The sequence below is a fragment of the Acromyrmex echinatior genome, chromosome 18 (assembly GCF_024713525.1).
Source record: "Acromyrmex echinatior isolate Ae372 chromosome 18, ASM2471352v2, whole genome shotgun sequence".
In the NCBI taxonomy this organism is placed as follows: domain Eukaryota; kingdom Metazoa; phylum Arthropoda; class Insecta; order Hymenoptera; family Formicidae; genus Acromyrmex; species Acromyrmex echinatior.
Window position 1 is genome coordinate 1496922 of NC_141869.1, and position 20385 is coordinate 1517306.

The 20385-nt window shown below is 37.4% G+C and overlaps 2 protein-coding genes across 3 annotated transcripts in view; one reads left to right on the forward strand and one right to left on the reverse strand.

The window, feature by feature from the left end:
• Window positions 1-20385, reverse strand: part of LOC105152248 (DDB1- and CUL4-associated factor 11) — a 40034-nt gene that overhangs the window by 12712 nt on the left and 6937 nt on the right. The gene's annotated exons all lie outside the window — the stretch shown is intronic.
• The window catches only part of bma (SCY1-like protein bma), a 32103-nt gene continuing 14987 nt past the window's right edge, over window positions 3270-20385 (forward strand). Inside the window, exons 1-16 of the mRNA XM_087415779.1 lie at window positions 3270-3398; window positions 6353-6563; window positions 8849-8983; window positions 9122-9349; window positions 11099-11219; window positions 11612-11695; window positions 12525-12670; window positions 13345-13590; window positions 14399-14544; window positions 14673-14823; window positions 15563-15803; window positions 16756-16924; window positions 17447-17634; window positions 18068-18121; window positions 18264-18508; window positions 19852-20105. Coding sequence (XP_087271905.1) covers window positions 6411-6563; window positions 8849-8983; window positions 9122-9349; window positions 11099-11219; window positions 11612-11695; window positions 12525-12670; window positions 13345-13590; window positions 14399-14544; window positions 14673-14823; window positions 15563-15803; window positions 16756-16924; window positions 17447-17634; window positions 18068-18121; window positions 18264-18508; window positions 19852-20091 — 2547 coding nt within the window. The 5' untranslated portion in view covers window positions 3270-3398; window positions 6353-6410 and the 3' untranslated portion in view covers window positions 20092-20105. The remainder of the gene's footprint in view (window positions 3399-6352; window positions 6564-8848; window positions 8984-9121; window positions 9350-11098; window positions 11220-11611; window positions 11696-12524; window positions 12671-13344; window positions 13591-14398; window positions 14545-14672; window positions 14824-15562; window positions 15804-16755; window positions 16925-17446; window positions 17635-18067; window positions 18122-18263; window positions 18509-19851; window positions 20106-20385) is intronic.

Sequence of the window (20385 nt, forward strand, 5' to 3'; positions counted from 1 at the left end):
CTCGTGGCCAGACTCTGTTATAAGGTCTCTAGGTCATATCCTCGGCGGGAAAATCGCGAAAATCATCACTCGTCATCGGCAGGGATGATGCGCCATCACCACTTTCGGCCTTGTCGATCAACCTGCGGGCGGGCGTGTAATAACGTTAGCAAATGTTGCGCCGCTATTTCCGATTGTCCCTCAGCCAATCGTATCTGTATAACGGTTTGACACGCGGAAACGCTTGCCGGGACGTGATCGTCCTGAGAATGGTGCTCGTCGACAGCGAACGGAATGCAGATAACGCGCGATAACACCCGCAGGAAGCTAAGGAAGCTCCCGCAGGAGTCACCAATCGATTCCTGATTCCTGATTTTATATTCAGCACGAGTGTACGTCTAGAACGAAATTATTGAAAATGTATCGGGGAAAAAATGTTATATAATATATATATGGACATATTTTATATATAATTTTATATATAATAATTTCATATAATTATATACGAAACATTTTTTCCCGGGGTGGATCTTGGCGCGTCAAACTTTGTAAATTACTAGTCGATAATTTAAAACAAACTTTGACAAAATTATTTATTAAACTTTGGTAACAATTTTCACTTAAACCCGGAAACATGTTAAATATATACGTTGGTGAAAACTCGACAATGAAGTGACTATTTCCTTGCGGAGGAAATATCAGCATCAAATTAAAGAATTCACCTAAAATTACAATTCGCTCTAAAAAACGTTGGAGCGTATTGCTATAGACATTAAATTGCTTTCACTCGCTGCGTGTCAATAATGAAATTTTCAAGCTGCAAATGTTGGGCCCGCAAATATTTACACTTTTCTAACGTATTTATGATTAATCCCATTTTCAGAATACAAATACGTAAAGCAAGCTTTACTTACGGGCAGAAAAAATATTAGTAAATATTGCGAGCTTGTAGATTTTAAAGAGAAAACGCCCGAAAATCGTACAAATTCAGGGAAACTTGCAAATTTGCGGTTTTTTCATTACAAAACGTCGCTGTATATCTGATGTATAAAAGTATGTAATGGGCAATAAAAATATAAAAATCTATCAAAAAATAATTAGTTTCAATGATCTCTGAAGTTTTATTTCTGATCTTCTTAAAAAATGTTTATATTCATAAAATCGCACACTGAAATCGTGACTTCTTCCTGTATAACTATACGTACGAATTATTATTGTATATATGTATTATTAATCGAAACGAGCGCCGTGAATAATTCGAGCATGATTTAATGCAAGAACGAAACCTCATCGGGATATAAATTTGTTGAGCGACACGCCGACAATCATGAGGGAAAGAGCCAAAGAGGGCTGGCTGATAGAAGAGATCTGATCAGGCCGGACAATAGGCACTACGGTACAATAGCATGATCACGGCTAAATTAGATCGGTCTATCGATTGGTTCGTTGACTCGCAACAAACTTGTCACAGTGCGGAGTTAGATGCGACCGTGACTCGTATTTCTGATGGAGCCGCGCGTGACGTCAGAATCTATACGCGACGAAATCTGAGGAGTTCAACGCGGGAACGAGGTGAGACGAGGGCAATCCATTTTGGACGCAACTTGCGAACCCGAAAGTCCCAGACATGCTTTCTCTCCACGTCGAATCTCCGATTTATACGTCGTAAAAGCTTGCACGAAATCTTACCTATAAATTTTACAGAATAAGATATTTTTATTGTATCTTAAAAAAAAAGATCCTATATAAAATTTAAAAAATGCTACTCGTAAACTACTATAAAAGTAATTCGATATTTATATATTTTATATATTCTTGTATTACTATACTTTTTCTCTTTTAAAATTAAAGTGCATTTCAAAGTTATCCTGATAAAAGTAACGATAAACATGCTCCCAATGGTATCAATACTTATTTATTTTTTTATTACTTTTTTTTATTACCTTTTTCTTTTAAAATTAAAGTGCGTTTCAAAGTCACCTAGACAGAAACGATAAAATAAACAATACTGTTCCCAATTACGTCGATATTCATATATATTTTTAATACAATTTTTTTTCTTTTAAAACTAAAGTACATTTCAAAAGTACTCCGATAATAACGACAAAAAATGCTATTCCCATTTATATCAATATTCATATATATATTTTTGCATTGCTGCTTTCTTCTTTTAAAATTCAAGTGCATTTCAAAGTTACTTCGAACAGTGACGAACACTATTGGAGCAATAATGAGACTGAGAGGCTTGAAAATCATCTTCAGTCAAGACGTTTCGTAAATTTCGTAAAGCAATTTGGAGAGCGCTTGCGATATGACACCGAGTATTAAAGAACGAAAAGTTTAACAGCATCAGTCATTCATCTAGTAGGTTAATCAGCCGGATCAGTCAGTCATTCAGCAGACAATCGCTCATCTTCTCGTGATACTCTGATTACCAAAGAAACAAGGGCAATGAGATACGTATTGGGATGCAGGTAGGTTTTTCAGTCACTCCACGAGCCGAGCCGAGTCGAGCTACGAGAGGGAAAAAGCCCCGTATCTCAAATCAATCTCCATCCTCCTCTCTCACCTATATAGATATATCCCGCGTATATCCAGCACCTACCTACCTACCTACCTACCTACAAACCTACCAACCTACCTACCCTGCAACCCAGACCTATAATTTCCAGGCAACGCACGAGGCCTACACCCTGAGCCCGGAGCCGGGCGAGGACCTGCCGAGAGTCAGGAGGAGAGTCAGGAGGCGGAGGGTGTCGCGCAGGCGCGTATCCTTCGCCGCCGTCGCCGCCGTTGACGGCGACGGCGACGGCGACGGCGACGTCGACGTCGACGTCGACGCTGTCGCCGTTACCGTTGAAGCGGAAGCGGGGGAAGGGGCCTGTTTACAGGATAACAGGATCCTCTTCACCTACGGTCGCGCCAGTCCACCGCCAGTCGCGATACCACCACCGGCGCATCAATCGCGGCGCGGCGGCCGTACGACCGCGCACACATTCACGTACGCACGTACACACGTACACACGTACATACGCGCGTCATACATATACACGCGAGCCACACGGGCGCGTGTCACCCGCGCGAGAGCGGCGAGAGCTCGATCCGCATCATCTCGTCGTGCATCGCGCGCGCGCCACGCGCCTATCCGCTTCATTCCGCTTCATTCCGATCCGCTTCATCCGAACGTTCAATCCGAACGCGAACCCGCGCGATTATTGGCTCTCTTTTTCACAGCCGCCGCCGTCACCGTCGCCGCAGCCACAGTCGCAGCCACAGCCACAGCCACAGCCATAGCCACAGCCACATCCGCCGCCGCGGTGTCTCCTCTTTCCACTTCCTCTACCTCTTCTCGGCACAGAGAGAGAGCCTATGTGCGGTGGTGGTGCTATCGCGCGTTTCCCGATATCGTTCGGCAACAGGTGAGTCACACACTCTCGCGCTCCCGGTCGGTCTAACCGTTCGCACGATCTATACGCTGTCTTTCGTTCGTTTTCTTCCTGCGTGCGTACATACGGGTGATGTACGCGTGAATGCGTGAAGAATGCCGCGTTCAACGATCTACTACCCTCTCGGGCTCTCGCCTCCAAGAGTCTCTCTCGGCTCCATGAATTACTCTACTCTCGGCCTCGCGATTTCACGGGGTGAGTTGAGTTAGTCCCGACAAACTGCGTCTCTCCATCAGGACGCACTTTTTTCTGTTGAGTATTGTATCCAACTTCTTGCACTCTAGCAGGCAATTTCCCACTCGCTTTTGCGCGGGAGAAGGCGCGACGAAGGCGGCGCGCGAGAAAAAAATTATGGACGGGAATAATATGGAGCAGGATCGGGGTCACCGGGTAATCCGGCAGGATAACATCGCCATGGGGTATCGAGCCGAAAATCGAGGATATAATGTTAGAGGGGTTGCGCTCGTAAGCTGCTAACGCTAACAGCTCGTGCGCTAATATCGATTTACTGGAGCGGATAACGCCCGTTAACGTCAATCCAATGAGAACTTATGGCGATTAGAATTTCACGGAACGGTATTAATTCTACGGGAGAACGTGGGCGAGATAGAGGAGCGTCTCCTCTTCACGAAACGGACAGGTGGCTGACGGGAGGAAGGAAGGAAACGAACGCGGCCTTTTAGCGAAGGACGCCTCTCTATCAGGATTCATATTTCCTGCATGGGAAGTCCTCCGAGAAAGGAGAAAAGGCTTGAGGAATGAGAAATAGAAGGTTTCTCTCTTTCGCTCTAACTCTTTCACTCTTTTGCGTTCTCCTTTTTAGCTCTTTCTTTTTTCAATCGCGACTTTTATATATGCTGTTAGAAAGATGAATATTATCGTTATTGATGCATTAATGACTACCTTTTAACAAATGAAGACGTATTTGTGTATAAGATGTACGTGTGCAAAGAGCTGGACAGCTAACAATAAATGTGCACTCGCGAGAATTCCCTAACAAACTAAATAATAATTAACGGCGATTCGCGTCAATCGCGCATTGTACTCAACGTCAGTTGAGTATCCGGAAAAAAGTATTTCAGAGAGCTCGTATTTTTGTATTGAGCACACAAAAATGATCTCTATTCCTGTCATCCGACCATAGAAGTTATGCGAAAAATGACTCGAGTCTCTTTCGCTCGCGAAATGCGAAACTGTTCGCTCGTAATACGTTTCAAATAGCAAAAATATAAATTTTACAGAGAGAAACAAAGTATTCCATGAATTTTGTTTTTAAAAAGAATTTATTTTTAAAGGTCGACCATTACGTAGACAAAACGTGGACAATTAATATAAATTTGAATTGATAAAGGACCCTCGTATCTTTTTTTCTTTCTCTTTCTCCCTCCCTCCCTCTCTCTCTCTCTCTCATCCCTCTCTATTCAATTATACTTTTAAAAGGAATTCATTTATACATATGTAAAGCGCTCATTTTGTATTATACACGTTTATGAACACGATTTCGTTTCTTCTATTCACAACACGTCAAATATAAAAAAGAACATTCGAAGGGCTTTCCCTTCGCAAAAATATCATTTGCTCTGTTTCTCGAGGTCTCCTCATACGAATGTTCAACCTGTGGTTGAACACAGCGACTGTAAATAGTTAGTTTAATTATATATTCTAGTTATATTACAGCGAATCGACATCAGGTTCAATATTTACAGGATTATTTAACATACCGGGATGAAAACGCTTTTTCCAAATTAAGCCGCTGCAAATGAGCAACGAAACCTCATTCCCGCTCAATTTTAACTTTCAGTGTCGATAATTAAAAAGTTGCTGATGATAACGATCGGACAGACTCAATCCCTTCAGACAGACTCAATCCCCAATTGAGAAAGAATTTCGTATTTGGACATTTCATACAAAGCGCGGATAAAAAATTTAATTAATCACGAGGCGCAGGGACTTCAAATTAAATCTTCACAAAGAAAAAGAGATCAATTGCGGATCACACACAGTGTCTTTTAAAAATATAAAATAAAAAAGAAATTTAGTTTTTATGAAATGGAATACGAATGAAACTATTATTTATACTGTATCAAAAATAAAATTAATTAAAGGGTATTAGAAGACTTCAGTTTTACAAAATTAAATATTCAGTATTGAACTCGGGAATTATTTATAAAATTTCCGTATTCGTTATGCTCTTGTATTACTAATAAATTGTACTGTATAAATTGAACGTGCAACATATTTGTTTCATTCAGCACTTAATAACTTAAAAATCTCTTTTAATGTTTTTCATTTATTTCAACATAAAAACAAAATAATTTTATACGAACAGATATAATTATATAAAATTCGATTTAAAAATTACAAAAATTTGTCGTAACATGATTACAATATCAATTACGATATTCCTATCTCTTCTCTCTCTCTCTCTCAATTTATTTAAATTCACCACTAATCCCTGTAATTTCTGAATTTTCCGTAAAATTTATTGTAATTTTCGTGAATGTCTATTGAAAAAACAATACGGGTACAGATATAAGAATAGAAAGGAAAGAACAAAATGGAATTTATTTGAATTCCTTCTCTCGCGAATATATATTGGAGATTCACAATTTCGCGGAGTGAAATCCTCTCGTTTCGTCTATTTTTCGCCTGGTCGCGCCAATTTACAAAAATTCCCGCGTAACAAAGGCTGCGATAAAAGTGATGTTTAAAATCAATGTAATTTTCATGAATCCGATTTCGCGTGTCACAGATACAGGAAAAACCTCACTATAGGAAATACCATCATTGTACCTATCATCACGAACGACCATAGAGATTGCTCTCCCGATGTTACACCGATATTTCGCCATCCTCCCCCCCCTCGTCCAACCCCCTCTTCTCTAAAGCGACAAAATAACGCAGTCGACATGATTTCGATTTGGCAGATAATAAACGGGCGAGGTCGACGCTGATTCACCGAAGCCTCTGGCTGGCTGATTCAGCATGTTCGCAAAATCCAGAGGCAGCAGCACGACGCCGTGCGACTTGCTTCCCGATCCGATACGCAACACATACGAGATCGGCAAGCAGTCCGCCACAGCCGGACCGGAGAACGTCTGGCGCATATACGATGGCTATCGGAAAAAGGACAGGATGGTAATTTGTTCGCGGGAAAACTCCCCCAAGGGATACAAGTCAAGAGAAAGTCAAAATGACTTTATACTTCGACGTCTTGAAAGTCAAAATGATGACGTTTATTGACATTTGATTATAAAGATATTTTGATTTTTTGTTGACCCTTATATGGCTTCCTTATGAGCCGTTTGCTCATGTTTTTTAGAATATGTATACACATATAGAATATGTATATACATATATATATACACTTCACACTGAATTATTTAAGCATTTGAAGATCCAACTTTGACTACAGCATACACCCAGGTTTCTTCGATTTAAAGAAATGTTTCTTCGCTAGACGGTTAAAAAATTAAAAAAATTTCTTTCATTTGCGAACGTCACTTCTTTGATTTAAACATTATTTTTTTAAACCAAAGAAAATTTATTTGATTTGAACATAATTTCTTTAAATCAAATAAATTTTATTTGATTTAAAGAAATAATGTTTAAATCAAATAAATTCTTGCACCTAAAATAAGATTCTTATTGCTTATGTTTTTTCTATTTTCTTAACGTCAAAACGATCTCAGATAGTAAGGTGTCTATTTGACATCATTAATTAGGCATTTTTATGTGAAGGATGACTAATTAATGATGAATCTGACGTTTAATCATCATAAAAATGACGTGGATTTCTTATAACTATATAACATCATACAAACTGACGTTATTTTCATGTTATTAATGGCATAAATAAATAACAATTATTAATTGATCAGTAATAATGTCACTAGTACATCGTCAATTGGTCCGACGTTAATAAGTATGACGTTGTAAATACCTCGTAGGTTGTATTTCGAAATTAATTGCCAGTACTGAAAATCTATAATATAATGCACGTAAATCGCATATAAATTTTCAACACTGGTAATAAATTTGGAACACAGCCCTCGAATGGGTAAATAAATGACGTCATTATTTTAAAAAGATGACGTCATTCTTACATCTTAAATAAAAAGTAACGTAAGATCAATAATTTAAAATGACTAGCTATTGACGTCAAAAAGATTACTTGGGATATCGATGGATGATTCAACGATTCCTATCGACATCGATTGACTTTAACCGTCGTAATTTAGTTTCCTATTTTTTTAACGGTGCGACTTTAACGATATCCGGATAGTAAAATAAAAAGAGAGATGATCGAATCGCGGATTAGATTTGAATTGATCGGATTTGGAAAGTCACTTTTGGAGGGATTCAAATGCGAGAATGAGATATAATTCATTCGATCTTGAATCTATCTGATACGTAAATGCATGGAAAGAATAGCTTTATAGAAGAAGTATCTAAAAATTTAACTAGATAGAGATCTGAAAAAATAATTTATTATTTTGAACTTTGAAGCAAGTCAGTATTAGGCTGTTCTTCCTTGATGAATTATGCTGCAATATTCACGAAACATTGGTACTCTAATAATAGATCTGAATACGGAGATATTTCGCGAAATGCAACTTCTATGTAAAAAATATCCGCGAAAGCCCCGAAAGCATTAACTTTTTAGACCATCCAACCAAAATATATATATATGTAGAACATTCAAGCTGTTAGAATATCAAATTTTTTACAGCATCACTCATTAAGTTTCCTACATAATTACTTTGATAATTCAAGGAAATTTTTTCAGAAAATATTTTCAGATCTGCGCGGGTATCTAATTAAATTTTTAGATATTTCAGCAAAATCTCCTTTTGTATTTGGGTTGCATTGAGAGAAAAGTGTTTAATATTTGAGATTATAATTGCATGGTAAAATAATTATGGTTAGTAATTTCATTTGTATGATTAATATTGCTGTAATGCTAGTATAATAATAATAATCTTATATGTATAATGTTCTCTCAAATATGAAAAAATTATACTGTAATTTATAACAATTTCAATATTAATATATTAAAATATATTAATACAATCAAGTTATAAATAATAAACAAAATAAATGTTTTTTTTTAGTAAATGCAATTATAGTAAATTGCAATTATAATAAATACAATTCTTTTTTAACATTCGCTTTTTTAACATTCACTATGACATGAGATAATATAATAAAAGATACATTAAAAAAAAATTGACTATATTTGCTTGGCTAACTATAAATATATTATTCTAAAAGATAACTATAAATTACATTTAAATTATGGTAATCGCAATCATTTCTTTCTCTCAATGCAAGAGAGTCTCGTGTTTGAATTCCAAGTTTACGATTCGTAGAGCGCGACGATAGCGGATAGAAGATAAACGCAAGTATTTGTTCGCTCGCAGGAGGTCTCGATCTTTCTGTTTGACAAACGATCCGTGGAGAAGCTGCACAAGCCGAAACGCCGAGAAACGGTCACGGACATTCTACGAGCGGGAGCTGCTCAAATGGAGCGGTACTCGCATCCGAAGCTTCTTCAGGTACGTGCATACGCAAGGTATTCGCGGCACGTGAATTCACTCGAGATATTTCGATCAATGCGCATTATATCGCAATTCGAGCGTTTTCGCGAGCCACTCCGTAGATCGATCACGCGCTATATTTGACCGGCGATGTAGGCGTACAAAGTGGAGGAGTGCGCGGACACGTTGGCCTTCGCGTCGGAGCCGGTCCTCGCCAGCTTAGCGAATGTCCTGGCGTACAAGGAGCAGTTGGCAAATACGCTCGCGGCGCAATCCTCGGGGCCGATGGGCAAGCAGAACCACCCGCCGACCACCAGCCACCGTTCGACCTTTGTCAAGGAGTATGAGCTGCTCGAATTGGAGGTCAAGTACGGGCTTCTACAGGTAAGAGAGCGCGATGTCGAGGACAAAAGAGGGACCACCGACAATACATTTCTGGGGGCAATAGATTCCCTAATTGGGCTTTGAAAAGATTTAATAATTTTTCATCTCTCTGTGAGAATGAAAATTTATCTGTGTGAAAAATTACAAAATTCAAATACGTGCCACGACGAAAATTTTGCGAAAAATATTTAACAAGACTCAGCATAGTAAAAGATATTTTTTATTTGTGTTAAAAAATCGGTTCACTCATACAAGTTTTTGACAAGTTTAAAACTTTATATTGACGTTTTAATAAATTCGAGTAATGAATTTAACATTATGCAATTATGTTATGTAAATAGTTTGTTAAATTGATATTCAACACTTTATAGTGTCAAAATAATTTATGAACAAGTGAACGAATAACATAAGAACAATGTGCTTTAAAACGTAAACTCTAAAATGAATAAATAAAATAGATACGTGTTAATTTTTTTTAAACAAATATGCTTCCATAGTTTGCTTACAAAGCAAACTTGTATTAGTGCTACATTTTTATATTAATTTTTTTTTACGTAACGTTTGTATTACTTTCTAAAATATTCCTCTTGTATATTAAATTAATACAAAAATTTCAGTGAATCGTTTGGGACACGATGATTAACGTGAAAAAAGATAATTGTTACTTTCTTCTTTGCTACGTATACCTCGATTTCCGGAAACCTCTCTTGTTTGTCTACGTACCTACTCTCGCGGACTTTGCGACCTCAAATCCGGGACACCGATAATGGAGTTCGTCCATTAGCAGTTAAGTCATATAAAACACGAGTACGGAGAGAAGAGGGACAAAGTGATGTGTTTTTAAGCGCTTACACTCGTGTTATTACAATATCGCCATTGTGCTTTTTTCTACATACTCTCTCCATCTCTTCTTTCTCAAATAGACACGCGATCGAAGGTTTCCATAAAAACTACACCCTTGTGTTATTACGTTGTAACGCTGCAGCGTGTAACGTTGCAGCACGAAATTAGGTATAGGCGATACCTATATAATAGCAAATAGAGGAGAGGCAATTTCGATGTACGAGTACGCATGTATGACCGTGACATTGTGCGTAAGCACGGAATCGTAGCGCGTAGATGTGATAACGGGGTTGCAGAAAATTAAGTCGAATCCGAGCGCATGCGTGCAACAACGAAAGGGATGGTGAAAGGGAGAGAGAGAGAGAGAGAAAGAGAGAGAGGAAGGGAGAGAGAGAGAGAGAGAGGGTGGTCAAAGTGAATTTTCTCAAAAACGAATTCCCGGTTGTAACCATGCGAAATCAACTCCATCACAGCGCGGCGAAGTAGTTCACATAATAGAATGTATTACGAAGGGGCGTAATAGAATGTCTAATGCCGTCAACCCTCTCAAACCACGAGTTAGACTTGTGCCGCTGTCTAACAGCGATCGCGTTCGGTAACTCAGTTTAATGATTCGAATTTGCAATTATATCTTTCACGAAGAGAAATTCATATAATTCTATATCTATTCGAGCCGTTAAAGAGAAAACAAATAGAAATTCGAAATGTAAAAAAAAGTGAAAAGGGCTAATTATTAGACTATTTACTTTTTACTTTTTACTTTTAAAAATTATTTGAAGCATAACAATTAAAGGAATAACATCGAAAAGTATATGAGACGTTATTAAAAATAATATTGGAATGAAAAAGCGAGAGTTTGGTCCAGATAGTCGGATTCATGAATTTTTTATTGCTTATATTTTGCAGATCACGGAAGCCCTATTATTTCTTCATGGCAACTGTAAATTTCTCCATAGAAATGTTTGCCCGACGAGCATCATTATCACAAAAAGAGGCACGTGGAAGTTATCGGGGTTCGAGTTTATCGGTGAGTCTAATCTCGTCATCCTTCGTACTAAGGATAAAAACACTAATCGAAGTTTATCCATTTTTAGTAAGTATCAGCCACTTTTTATCAATTAAAACATTATCTTTCATCAAATTATCGAAAGGCAAATACGATGAAGTATAATTCATCAATAAATGAATATATAATAACAAAAATTATATTAGCAAATTTGAAGGACTAGGAGTCATTAAATCTTGAAATTATTTCCTCGTGCACATTGCGGCTTGGTGTACCAATACATTATACAGTAGAAATAAAATCGATGAAAGGTAAATGACGTATCGGTTAGACGTGATATCGAGGGCTAAAAAAGACAGATGCGCGACCTTTTTACGCTGCAGTTTTTAGTCAGAATATATTTCGCTTGTTAGAGGGTGCCAAGGAAATACCGATAACCGTGCAGTCATGGACGAAGCACATGCCGAAAATGACTCAGCCGAATCTCGATTACATAGGTGAGACATCGTAAAGGTTGTCGTTAACGCACACCCACGCTGGGAAAGCTGCTTTTAGTATCTGCTACGTGTTTTACGAGCCTTACAAATTTCATAAAAATCAGATTTATCTTTCCTTAACGTTTAACACGTTAAGTGCGTTCTCGATCTCTCGTATGAAAAGTAGCAGCTCTCAGTCTATAAATAGAAATGGTTTTTCTATTAATACAGACGGACATTTTGTATAAATATATTTAGAGAATCTCTTTAGTGTGATAGAAATAAGCAAATCAATCTCTCTGTACAATCGAAAGATGTAAATCTGTATTTTGAGCATACATTTATTAATATTTAACCCGGTTTGTTTTTCATCTCGTATTTCCTTTACGATTCTCGATTACATAAAGCAATTTCATATTTAACATTAAACGTGCAACGAAAATAGAAATCTAATTATACAGTCGTCACAATAACACAACGTGAACTCTGTTTTATAATCAAAAACATTCGATAAACTCCGATCAAATGTAAAATGTAAAATGAGTTTGTTCTACACGTTAAAAAAATAGACTTGCTTACACGTGCAAGGAAAAAAGAAAATAAATTCGGTAGCGTCAACGGGATCGGATTTATGCAAGAAACTTCATTAACTCCGAACTTTAGCGATAAAACGGGCTGCTGCTTTCTATCCGGCAGCTTCAATCGAGCCACAGCAAGCTCTCCGAAAATTATACTGGGATAGCTTTCCGCACGTGGCGATGCGATACGATTTCCTATTTGCATTGTTGATGATCCCTCTCGCACCTCGTCGAGAAGAGGATTTGTAACGCGGCCGCGCTACATGTTACAGCACCAGAGGTACAGCAGAAAAAGCTCGGGAGCTTCTCCAGCGACATGTACAGCCTAGGGATGACGATATGCGCGATTTACAATCAGGGCCGGCCACTGATACAGGCAAATCACAGCTGCTCGGATTATCTCAAGCAACTCGAGACCGTAAGTTAATCCGTTCGCGAGACGCAGGCGAGACGATATTCCCTTCGAAAGCATGCGAAGAAATCATAGGATGATCTTTAAAAGTATTTAACTCTCGAGAGACACGGAATCTCTCTTCGTCTTCTCATCGCTCTGATCGTCGTAAATAAACTTTGTTCCTTTCAGTTGTGCTTCCTCAAGTTGTAAGTTCACGGAAAGAACTTTTGCTGAAGTATCAAAAATTGAGCTAGATACAGATCTGAAAATAATCTTGTTCGTTCATAAAATAATTATATAGGATATGCTTAAACGTTACTTAAGTTAATACACCAAGTTAAGAGAAAGTCAAAATAACTTTATTTTCTGACGTCATGAAAGTTAAAATGGTGGTGATTTTGTTTTTTTTTTACAAAATTTGAATGTTTAAGAATCGAAATAAAGAGTTTCTTGGATGATGGCAATGCTGCAAAAAGTTTTAATATTCTAGCAATCAGTTTAAAACGTTCTTTATTTTGATGATCCGTATCTAGCTGAATTTTTATGAGATGCTTTAGCAAAACTGTTCTTTTTTCATTATGTAAATGGCACTTCGATCGCAATTCCGCCGAACGTTTGATCGAAAAGTAAAAGAGAAAAGTAAAAAAGTAATGCTGAAAAGAGTCGTTAGATTGTCTATACTACGCTTTCTATACTAGCTTGACGATCAAGTTGCCGTTCTTTTGCCACTGATACCGATACCACTTCGGGAAGCTGTGACGCGACTTTTGCACAAGGACCCCAAGCAGAGACCAACTGCGCAAGTTTTGACCATGATCAAGTTCTTTCAAGATCCATTCGTACACGCTCTGCAATTTCTCGACGTCAGCAAGATGAAGGACGTGCATCAGAAGGAGCACTTTTACACGACGACTTTGAGAGAACTTCTGCCGTATATGCCAAAGGTACACGCGAATGTCATGACGTTATATGTATATTCAGGATGGACTTGGAGTGAATTAGAATTGCGAAGAATTGGAACGAAGAATCGGCTATCTAAAAGCTAGTTTGAATCTTGATATAAATCATAATGTATGTATATCCCTTTGAGATGCTTATCGAAGATGCCTTACAATTCTTCTCATTTTATAATAATGGTAATCCGCTTTTTGCTAATTATTCTACTATAATCCCTCACAGCATTTCTTTCCCTCACTTCATTTTCTGCATTTTAATGCACCGAGAAACATCCTTTCCGTAATTCCGAGCGAATCCAATAGATTTCCGATAGATTATTATAGAGACGTGAAGAAGAAATGTTAAAACGTTTAGTGGAGCAAATGAGATCTTCGACAGAATAATGCAATGAAATTTTCCACGATAAGCAAAATTAGTTACGCTCTTCCTTTTTTTAACACTTTTGGATCTGATTTTATTGGAACCATGTTAAAAGAATTTCTTTTAAATTCAATTCAGGAACATTTTGATAAGTATCATTCATACAAATCAATTTTTTTTTCAAATTTTGACGTATGCATTATTATGTAAATCTGATGTCAGATGATCATCGGTAGAATTGAATAACTTCAACGGACAATGTCTTCGAATTGATGTACATTACGATATCTGAAGAGGTTAACATGTTTAGCATTATTTTACAATATGCTATAGATTGTTTACACTGTGATCGAAATTCCAATTCATCTAATCGTACGTGCCCGTATGCTTCCGCGAAATGTCGCGTATCACACAAACGTTCTCCGTTTTGTGCAGAAACTCTGGTATCAGCATATCTGGACGTATCTTCACGCGGAGCTGCAGACGCAGGAAGTGCTGTCGGCCGTGCTGCAGCCCATGCTGTACATTGTCCAGAACAGCACGAAGGAGGAATACGAACGGATTGTGTTTCCCACGCTTAAGTACGTATTACATACAGAACGAGAACGGAAATGAGCGCGAGACCGCGCGAAATAGGCACGTCTCATCTCACCCTCTCTTCCGTTTCTCTCTCTCTCTCTCTCTCTTTCTCTTTCCTTCGCTCCCGCAGACCTCTCTTCGCCAATCGAAAGTCGATTCAGGGAACCGTCACCCTACTGGAAAATCTGCACATCATTCTGGAGAAGACGCCCCAGGAATACGAACACGAGGTGCTCTCGACGCTGTACACGTCCTTTGAAAATTCGACCATTCAAGTGCGGGTGAGTAAACTCAGGGAAAAAGGAAAACACTACTGTGATTTCAATATTCATGAAATAAATAGCGATAATTCAATAATTGCAGGAACCAAACTCTAATGTTTGAAAAATTATATTTACATTTTTCGAATATCTTACTGTCTTAGTGAATCTAATTTTTAGCAAAGGATTAATAGGATTCTTAAATTTAAAAAAATACAATAATAATTAAAAAGAGAGCTAAACGCAGATCTCGGTACGTAAAATAAATTAATCATAAGTATTTATAAAGATACATAAATTTGAAAATTTCGATAAGTTCGAGCATTTTACATATAAAAATTAAATTTACGCTCTCAATCGAGATCGATCTTGGATCGATCTTTAAAATTGAATTAATGTCAATCACAGCCGGTTGGTAAACTGAATAAACTATGAATTCCAAGATAACGGGCAAGTGAAGAAGAGAAAACCGGAACATTTTTAATTCATTTATTTTACGCATCGAGATTCGGTTCTCATTAACCTTTCTTTTTAATGATTGTCTTCAAATTTTTGATATGTATTCTTAATTTGATATACATCTCTTGTAAATTCTATTTTAATTCATTGACACTTTTTTGCGGTATTCAGAATTTTCGTAGTGACAATATTCTTGATCTACGTATATCTGAACGATAACAGTTCATGAATATGCAAGATCACATAAATATGCAAAGTCATCGAAAAATTTTGTCGCATCAACAATTCATTCGTTTATCAGACGGCCGCGTTCGTGGCCGTGGCACACGTGACGAATTATCTCGAAGATGACGCTATACGTAATGTGGTGCTGCCGAAACTACTAGACGCCTTCGAAAATAATTTGACGAATGCTCGGGTACTCATGGATGTGGTTCCATGCATCCTAAGTCGCCTTGAGAAGCAGAAGATCATCGATTGCATTCTTCCGCTGCTCTGTAAAATCAAGCTGCAAGAACCCGAGATCGTCGTGCGGGTTGTAAGTAAGTGAAAGTAAAGGCGAATACACGTGGATTTACGCGGGCGTTTAATATAGAAGTCATACCCCGACGATCGATTGTTGCTTTACCAGCTAAACAATGTTAACTATAATCATATTAAATTATATTACCTATAATAATATTAAATTTTCACTATAATTGAAATAAAAACTAAACTGAACAGCAAAATTAAATTAAAGCACTTGAATTAAATCAAAGCACTTAGAAGATGTTTCAAAATGCGATTTTATCTTTCTATTTTTATCTGTTGAGACAAGCAATTAAAAAAACTTTCTACGTGGAAAGAACAGTTTGCTGAAGTATTAAAAAATTTCATTCACTTGTATTATATTTATATATTCTAAATAAAGAAATTTTATCTCGCTAATAAAAAACTAACGTTGTGACACATGCCCTTCAGTCGATTAATTAAAAATTTAATTTTAGATACGCTAAAAATAATTTTATTTGACCTATCAAAATAAGTTAAGCAGGATGCTTAAATTATTCTTAAAATGTCAAAGTTTTACCAGTATTATCATCAACGTTTAAGAGTTTTAATAATTATTTTGATGGTCCAGCAAAATTATTTTTAGATCTCTATCTAGCTCAATTTTTAGTTACCTCGGTAAAATCGTTCTTTTCGAATATATTTCAATATATTCACCTGTAGATTGTAACATAAAATGTTCAACTACAATAATCTCAAAAACTTTTTAGTACCAATATTCTTATTGGCTGTCAGTAAGAGGATAGATATCAGCTAGAGACCGTTTTAATACATAATGTAATATGATTCGAGACAGAAAAATAAAAAATAAGACAGAAAAAGGAAAAATACGCAGGGTTATAATATCCCATAGGGATAGATAATGTAGATATTCATTTTAAAAAGGAAGAAACGGTCATTACTAGACACGCATTTAATCATTCTCGTTTCTTTCGCGTATTTCAGATATTTACAGGGTGATGTTGACCGATAAGAAATATGGGTTATCAGTGAATTGGATTGCGACGCATGCAATGCCTTCTCTATTACCGCAAACCGTGAATCCGAAGCTGAATCTCGAGCAATTCATATTGCTCCTTGAGGTACTGCAGGATATGCTGAATAACATTGAGAGGCAAGTTTCAATTAGAGTTAAGATCGTATGGATATATATATATATATATATATATATATATATATATATATTCAGTAAACAGGAGTGCGGAATAATGATTCCCTAGCGGCTCATAATTAATAATCGTTGTGAAAATAAATGAATAATTATATGCGGTAAATGGTACATAAAATCATTAAAGAATTTTCCAACTCATAAAATATTAATGACTGTTTGCATATATCCATTCGGAAGTAACTCAATGTAAAATTTATAGAAAAGAATATCTAGTCTTTTATATCATAATTAATTCTTGTTTCCGATAATTCTTTTTATCGTTGTTTCGACCGTTCAAAAGATCTTATTTACGTCACTTAACGCGATTGCAACATGGAGCACTCCATACAATTAACGAATATTGCGGTTGCTAATTAATTAATATTGCGCAACTATCGATCGATATAGGCATCTTCATAATTTTCAAAAGCATCTTCGGAATTTTCATAACGCTCACGCGCGAGCTCTCCTTTATTTTTTTTTAAATTGCAGAAATCAGAGAAACAAACTGACGCTCGACAATCTCTCTTTACCGAGTCCCGACAAGTCTCGACCCTTGCGACACCAATATAGCACCGACAACGTACACGTGCCGGCGTTTAACATTCCCAATTTGCGCATCGAGCAACGCAAGACCTCGTCGGCCGAGGACATGGCCAGAAAGAATAGCATTGGTGCGAACATTGACAGAAATATTAGACTCTGGTGTCTGTTCCAACATCCTTTGAGCAATGTGATATTCTTTGTGTCAAGGGACTGAATTTTTTCAAACTTTCTCGTTGTCTTGGATTAATTTGTAATGAGGTCTAATGTTTCCTTTTCAACACATCCATAACAGTTAAAAGGGTTACGACACTTTTCTTCCACAGCGAAATAGCACTCTGGTGGACGGTTTCCATAAATATTAGCTAAGCTGAGCCGGCTGAGCGATTATTTAATAAAAACTTCGACTCCTTCGAGTGACAGATAAGGTCCTCGAAGACACCTGGAAGAAGCACAGGGGGATGGCTCCATTAAGCTTATTTAATATTTATGGAAAACGGTCCTCCAAGGAATTAAGCGATCCCAGTTTACGGATATTAAAACGACGTTTCTCCCTGCATGCAGGATCCATATCAACGGCATCCGCGGAAAATATGGCGCGGAAAAGTTCAGTGGCTGGTAAGTGAAGATGACGATTTCCTGATCCTTCGTGTAATAAAATATTTATTTTATTTTTCCTTGGTGGAAGAAAAAGAAAAACGCGATGTATCTCGAGACGTTTGTAGATCGATTTAACCGAACGTAACACGTAACTGTTTAGCGATGTTCGGCGGATGGTTCAACTCGCCCTCGGCCAACGACAGTAATTTCCTGCGAGTCGCCAATACATTCACCAACAGACGACTGTCGGACAACACCCTGATGACACCGAAGATACGGATAGCGCCGTCCTGCGCGAGCTCGCCAGGTGGGACGCCAGGCACCAGCCTCCCGCTGATCCGTCGACACTCCAGTACGGGTCCCCAGGACCGACGCGGGTCCAATATTAATTTATCCCCGCCCACGGTATATACATACATACATATCTTCCACGCCTACTATAATTTGCACGTCGTAAAATGATGTCGCCGCTACGCGACGTACAATAAAAAAAAAAAGAAAAAAAAAAAGAAATATAAAAGAAATACATGATGTTAAAATTGATACGAATAATGTAGAACGATCGCCTCTGCGGTCGTGAAACGCGAAAGAACCGATATTCTGAAACGAGTCTCCTTTCATAGAGAATTTTTAACGTATTTTTTTTTTATTTAGAGAATTAAATATATTAAATAATTGAATAGCACAGGAACGCGTTAAAGTTAAACTTAAACTAGCATGACCTACTAACATTCTTCGGAACAATCGGAAAACTACCTGCCATCTATAAAAGCGAATCCCTCCTATTGATCATACAGACGGCGTAAAGCAGAAATAAATCGGAGTTGTTAATTGATCCGCCGTGCGGAGTATTAATGCGCGGAATATTAACAGAGTATAGGCGGGCGGAATCGCAAATTAGATTTACGCGGAAAGTTTTAACGATCATGAGTTTTAACGATCGAGAAATTTGTTTTCCTCTCTCTTCTGCTTCTCGCGCATAAATCGATGCGTAATTTTGGCGATGGGTAATTTCGATAGCGATTCGTACAGCACAAATTATTTCAGTAGTATTAATGGAAAAATTGCAAAAATGTTGCTGCAAGCTTCTATGCTATAGGAATTACAGGTGCACAAAGAAAAATATATACTGTATGCAAGTAATAATTACCTGTTAATAAGTATTTCAAAAATTTATTAGGTGTTGGAATTAATTCGTAGCGTTTTACAAGTGATGGGAAGTACTTTCATTAATGTATTTTTTAATGCTCATGTGAAATAAATAACATTCTTTCATTAAAAACGCTACGAATTAATTCCAACACCTAATATATATTCACAAATTTATTCAAATTTATTCGAAATATATTCCGAATTCTAGCGTAATACTTCGATCAAGATTATTATAGTAAATTAAAACAAATTCGATTTATTTCTTATACGTAGTTGTTTTCTCGATCAATTTTAAAATATTCTTCAAAAGAAAATAAATTCTTGTTTTTAGGTTTAATGAGTTTTTTTTTTCTAAAAGTTGTAATAATTCGGAAAAAAAATGTTTTATATACAATTAATTAAATATAATTATAATATATAAAATATTTTTTTCCCAGGAAGTATATTTTAAGATTATTATCAAGAAAATATTCTCTGTTAAAGATAACCGTTACTTAGAAAGAAGAAAGTAAATTGAGTAACTATTTTTCTTAGGCGATAGAATAATATTTTTCTGTGCGTGGGGCCATCCGAATAAAATCGAGATCTGTTCGCAGGGAATGCCGATCACGAGTAGCAGCGTGCCCTACCTGCTCAGTTCAAGCTTGAACAGTATTCGTGGTTCGAGACGGCCGTCCGTGTCCTCGACATCGTCGCAGCAGGGACTCGGACTACTGCAGCAGGTTGGCTCCAGCATGGTAAGACAACTACCCCCCATCTGCCTGAACCTGAACGGACCACCACCACCACCAACACTCTCTCCATCACTCCAGCTACCGGGACAGCATTCCCACTGACCCTCCGTTACAGTGTAAGAATATTCACTAAGCCTTAGCTCGGTTCGCGCCTACCGCTCTCTCTCTCCGATTTGATCACTTCCCATGCACCTTGTCCTTAGATTAGATTCTCTCTCTCGCTCTCTTTCTCTCTCTTTCTCTTTGTTCTCGATTAATTCGGAGAGACCGTCGCAAAGGCGCGATATCGAAATATTGATCGGAGCGGTCCTCTGCTGGCGATGAGATATAATGAAACAGGATAATTTCGAAAAGGGCTTTGTTCCTAGGAACATCCCGTGCTTTTTCTGGTACAAA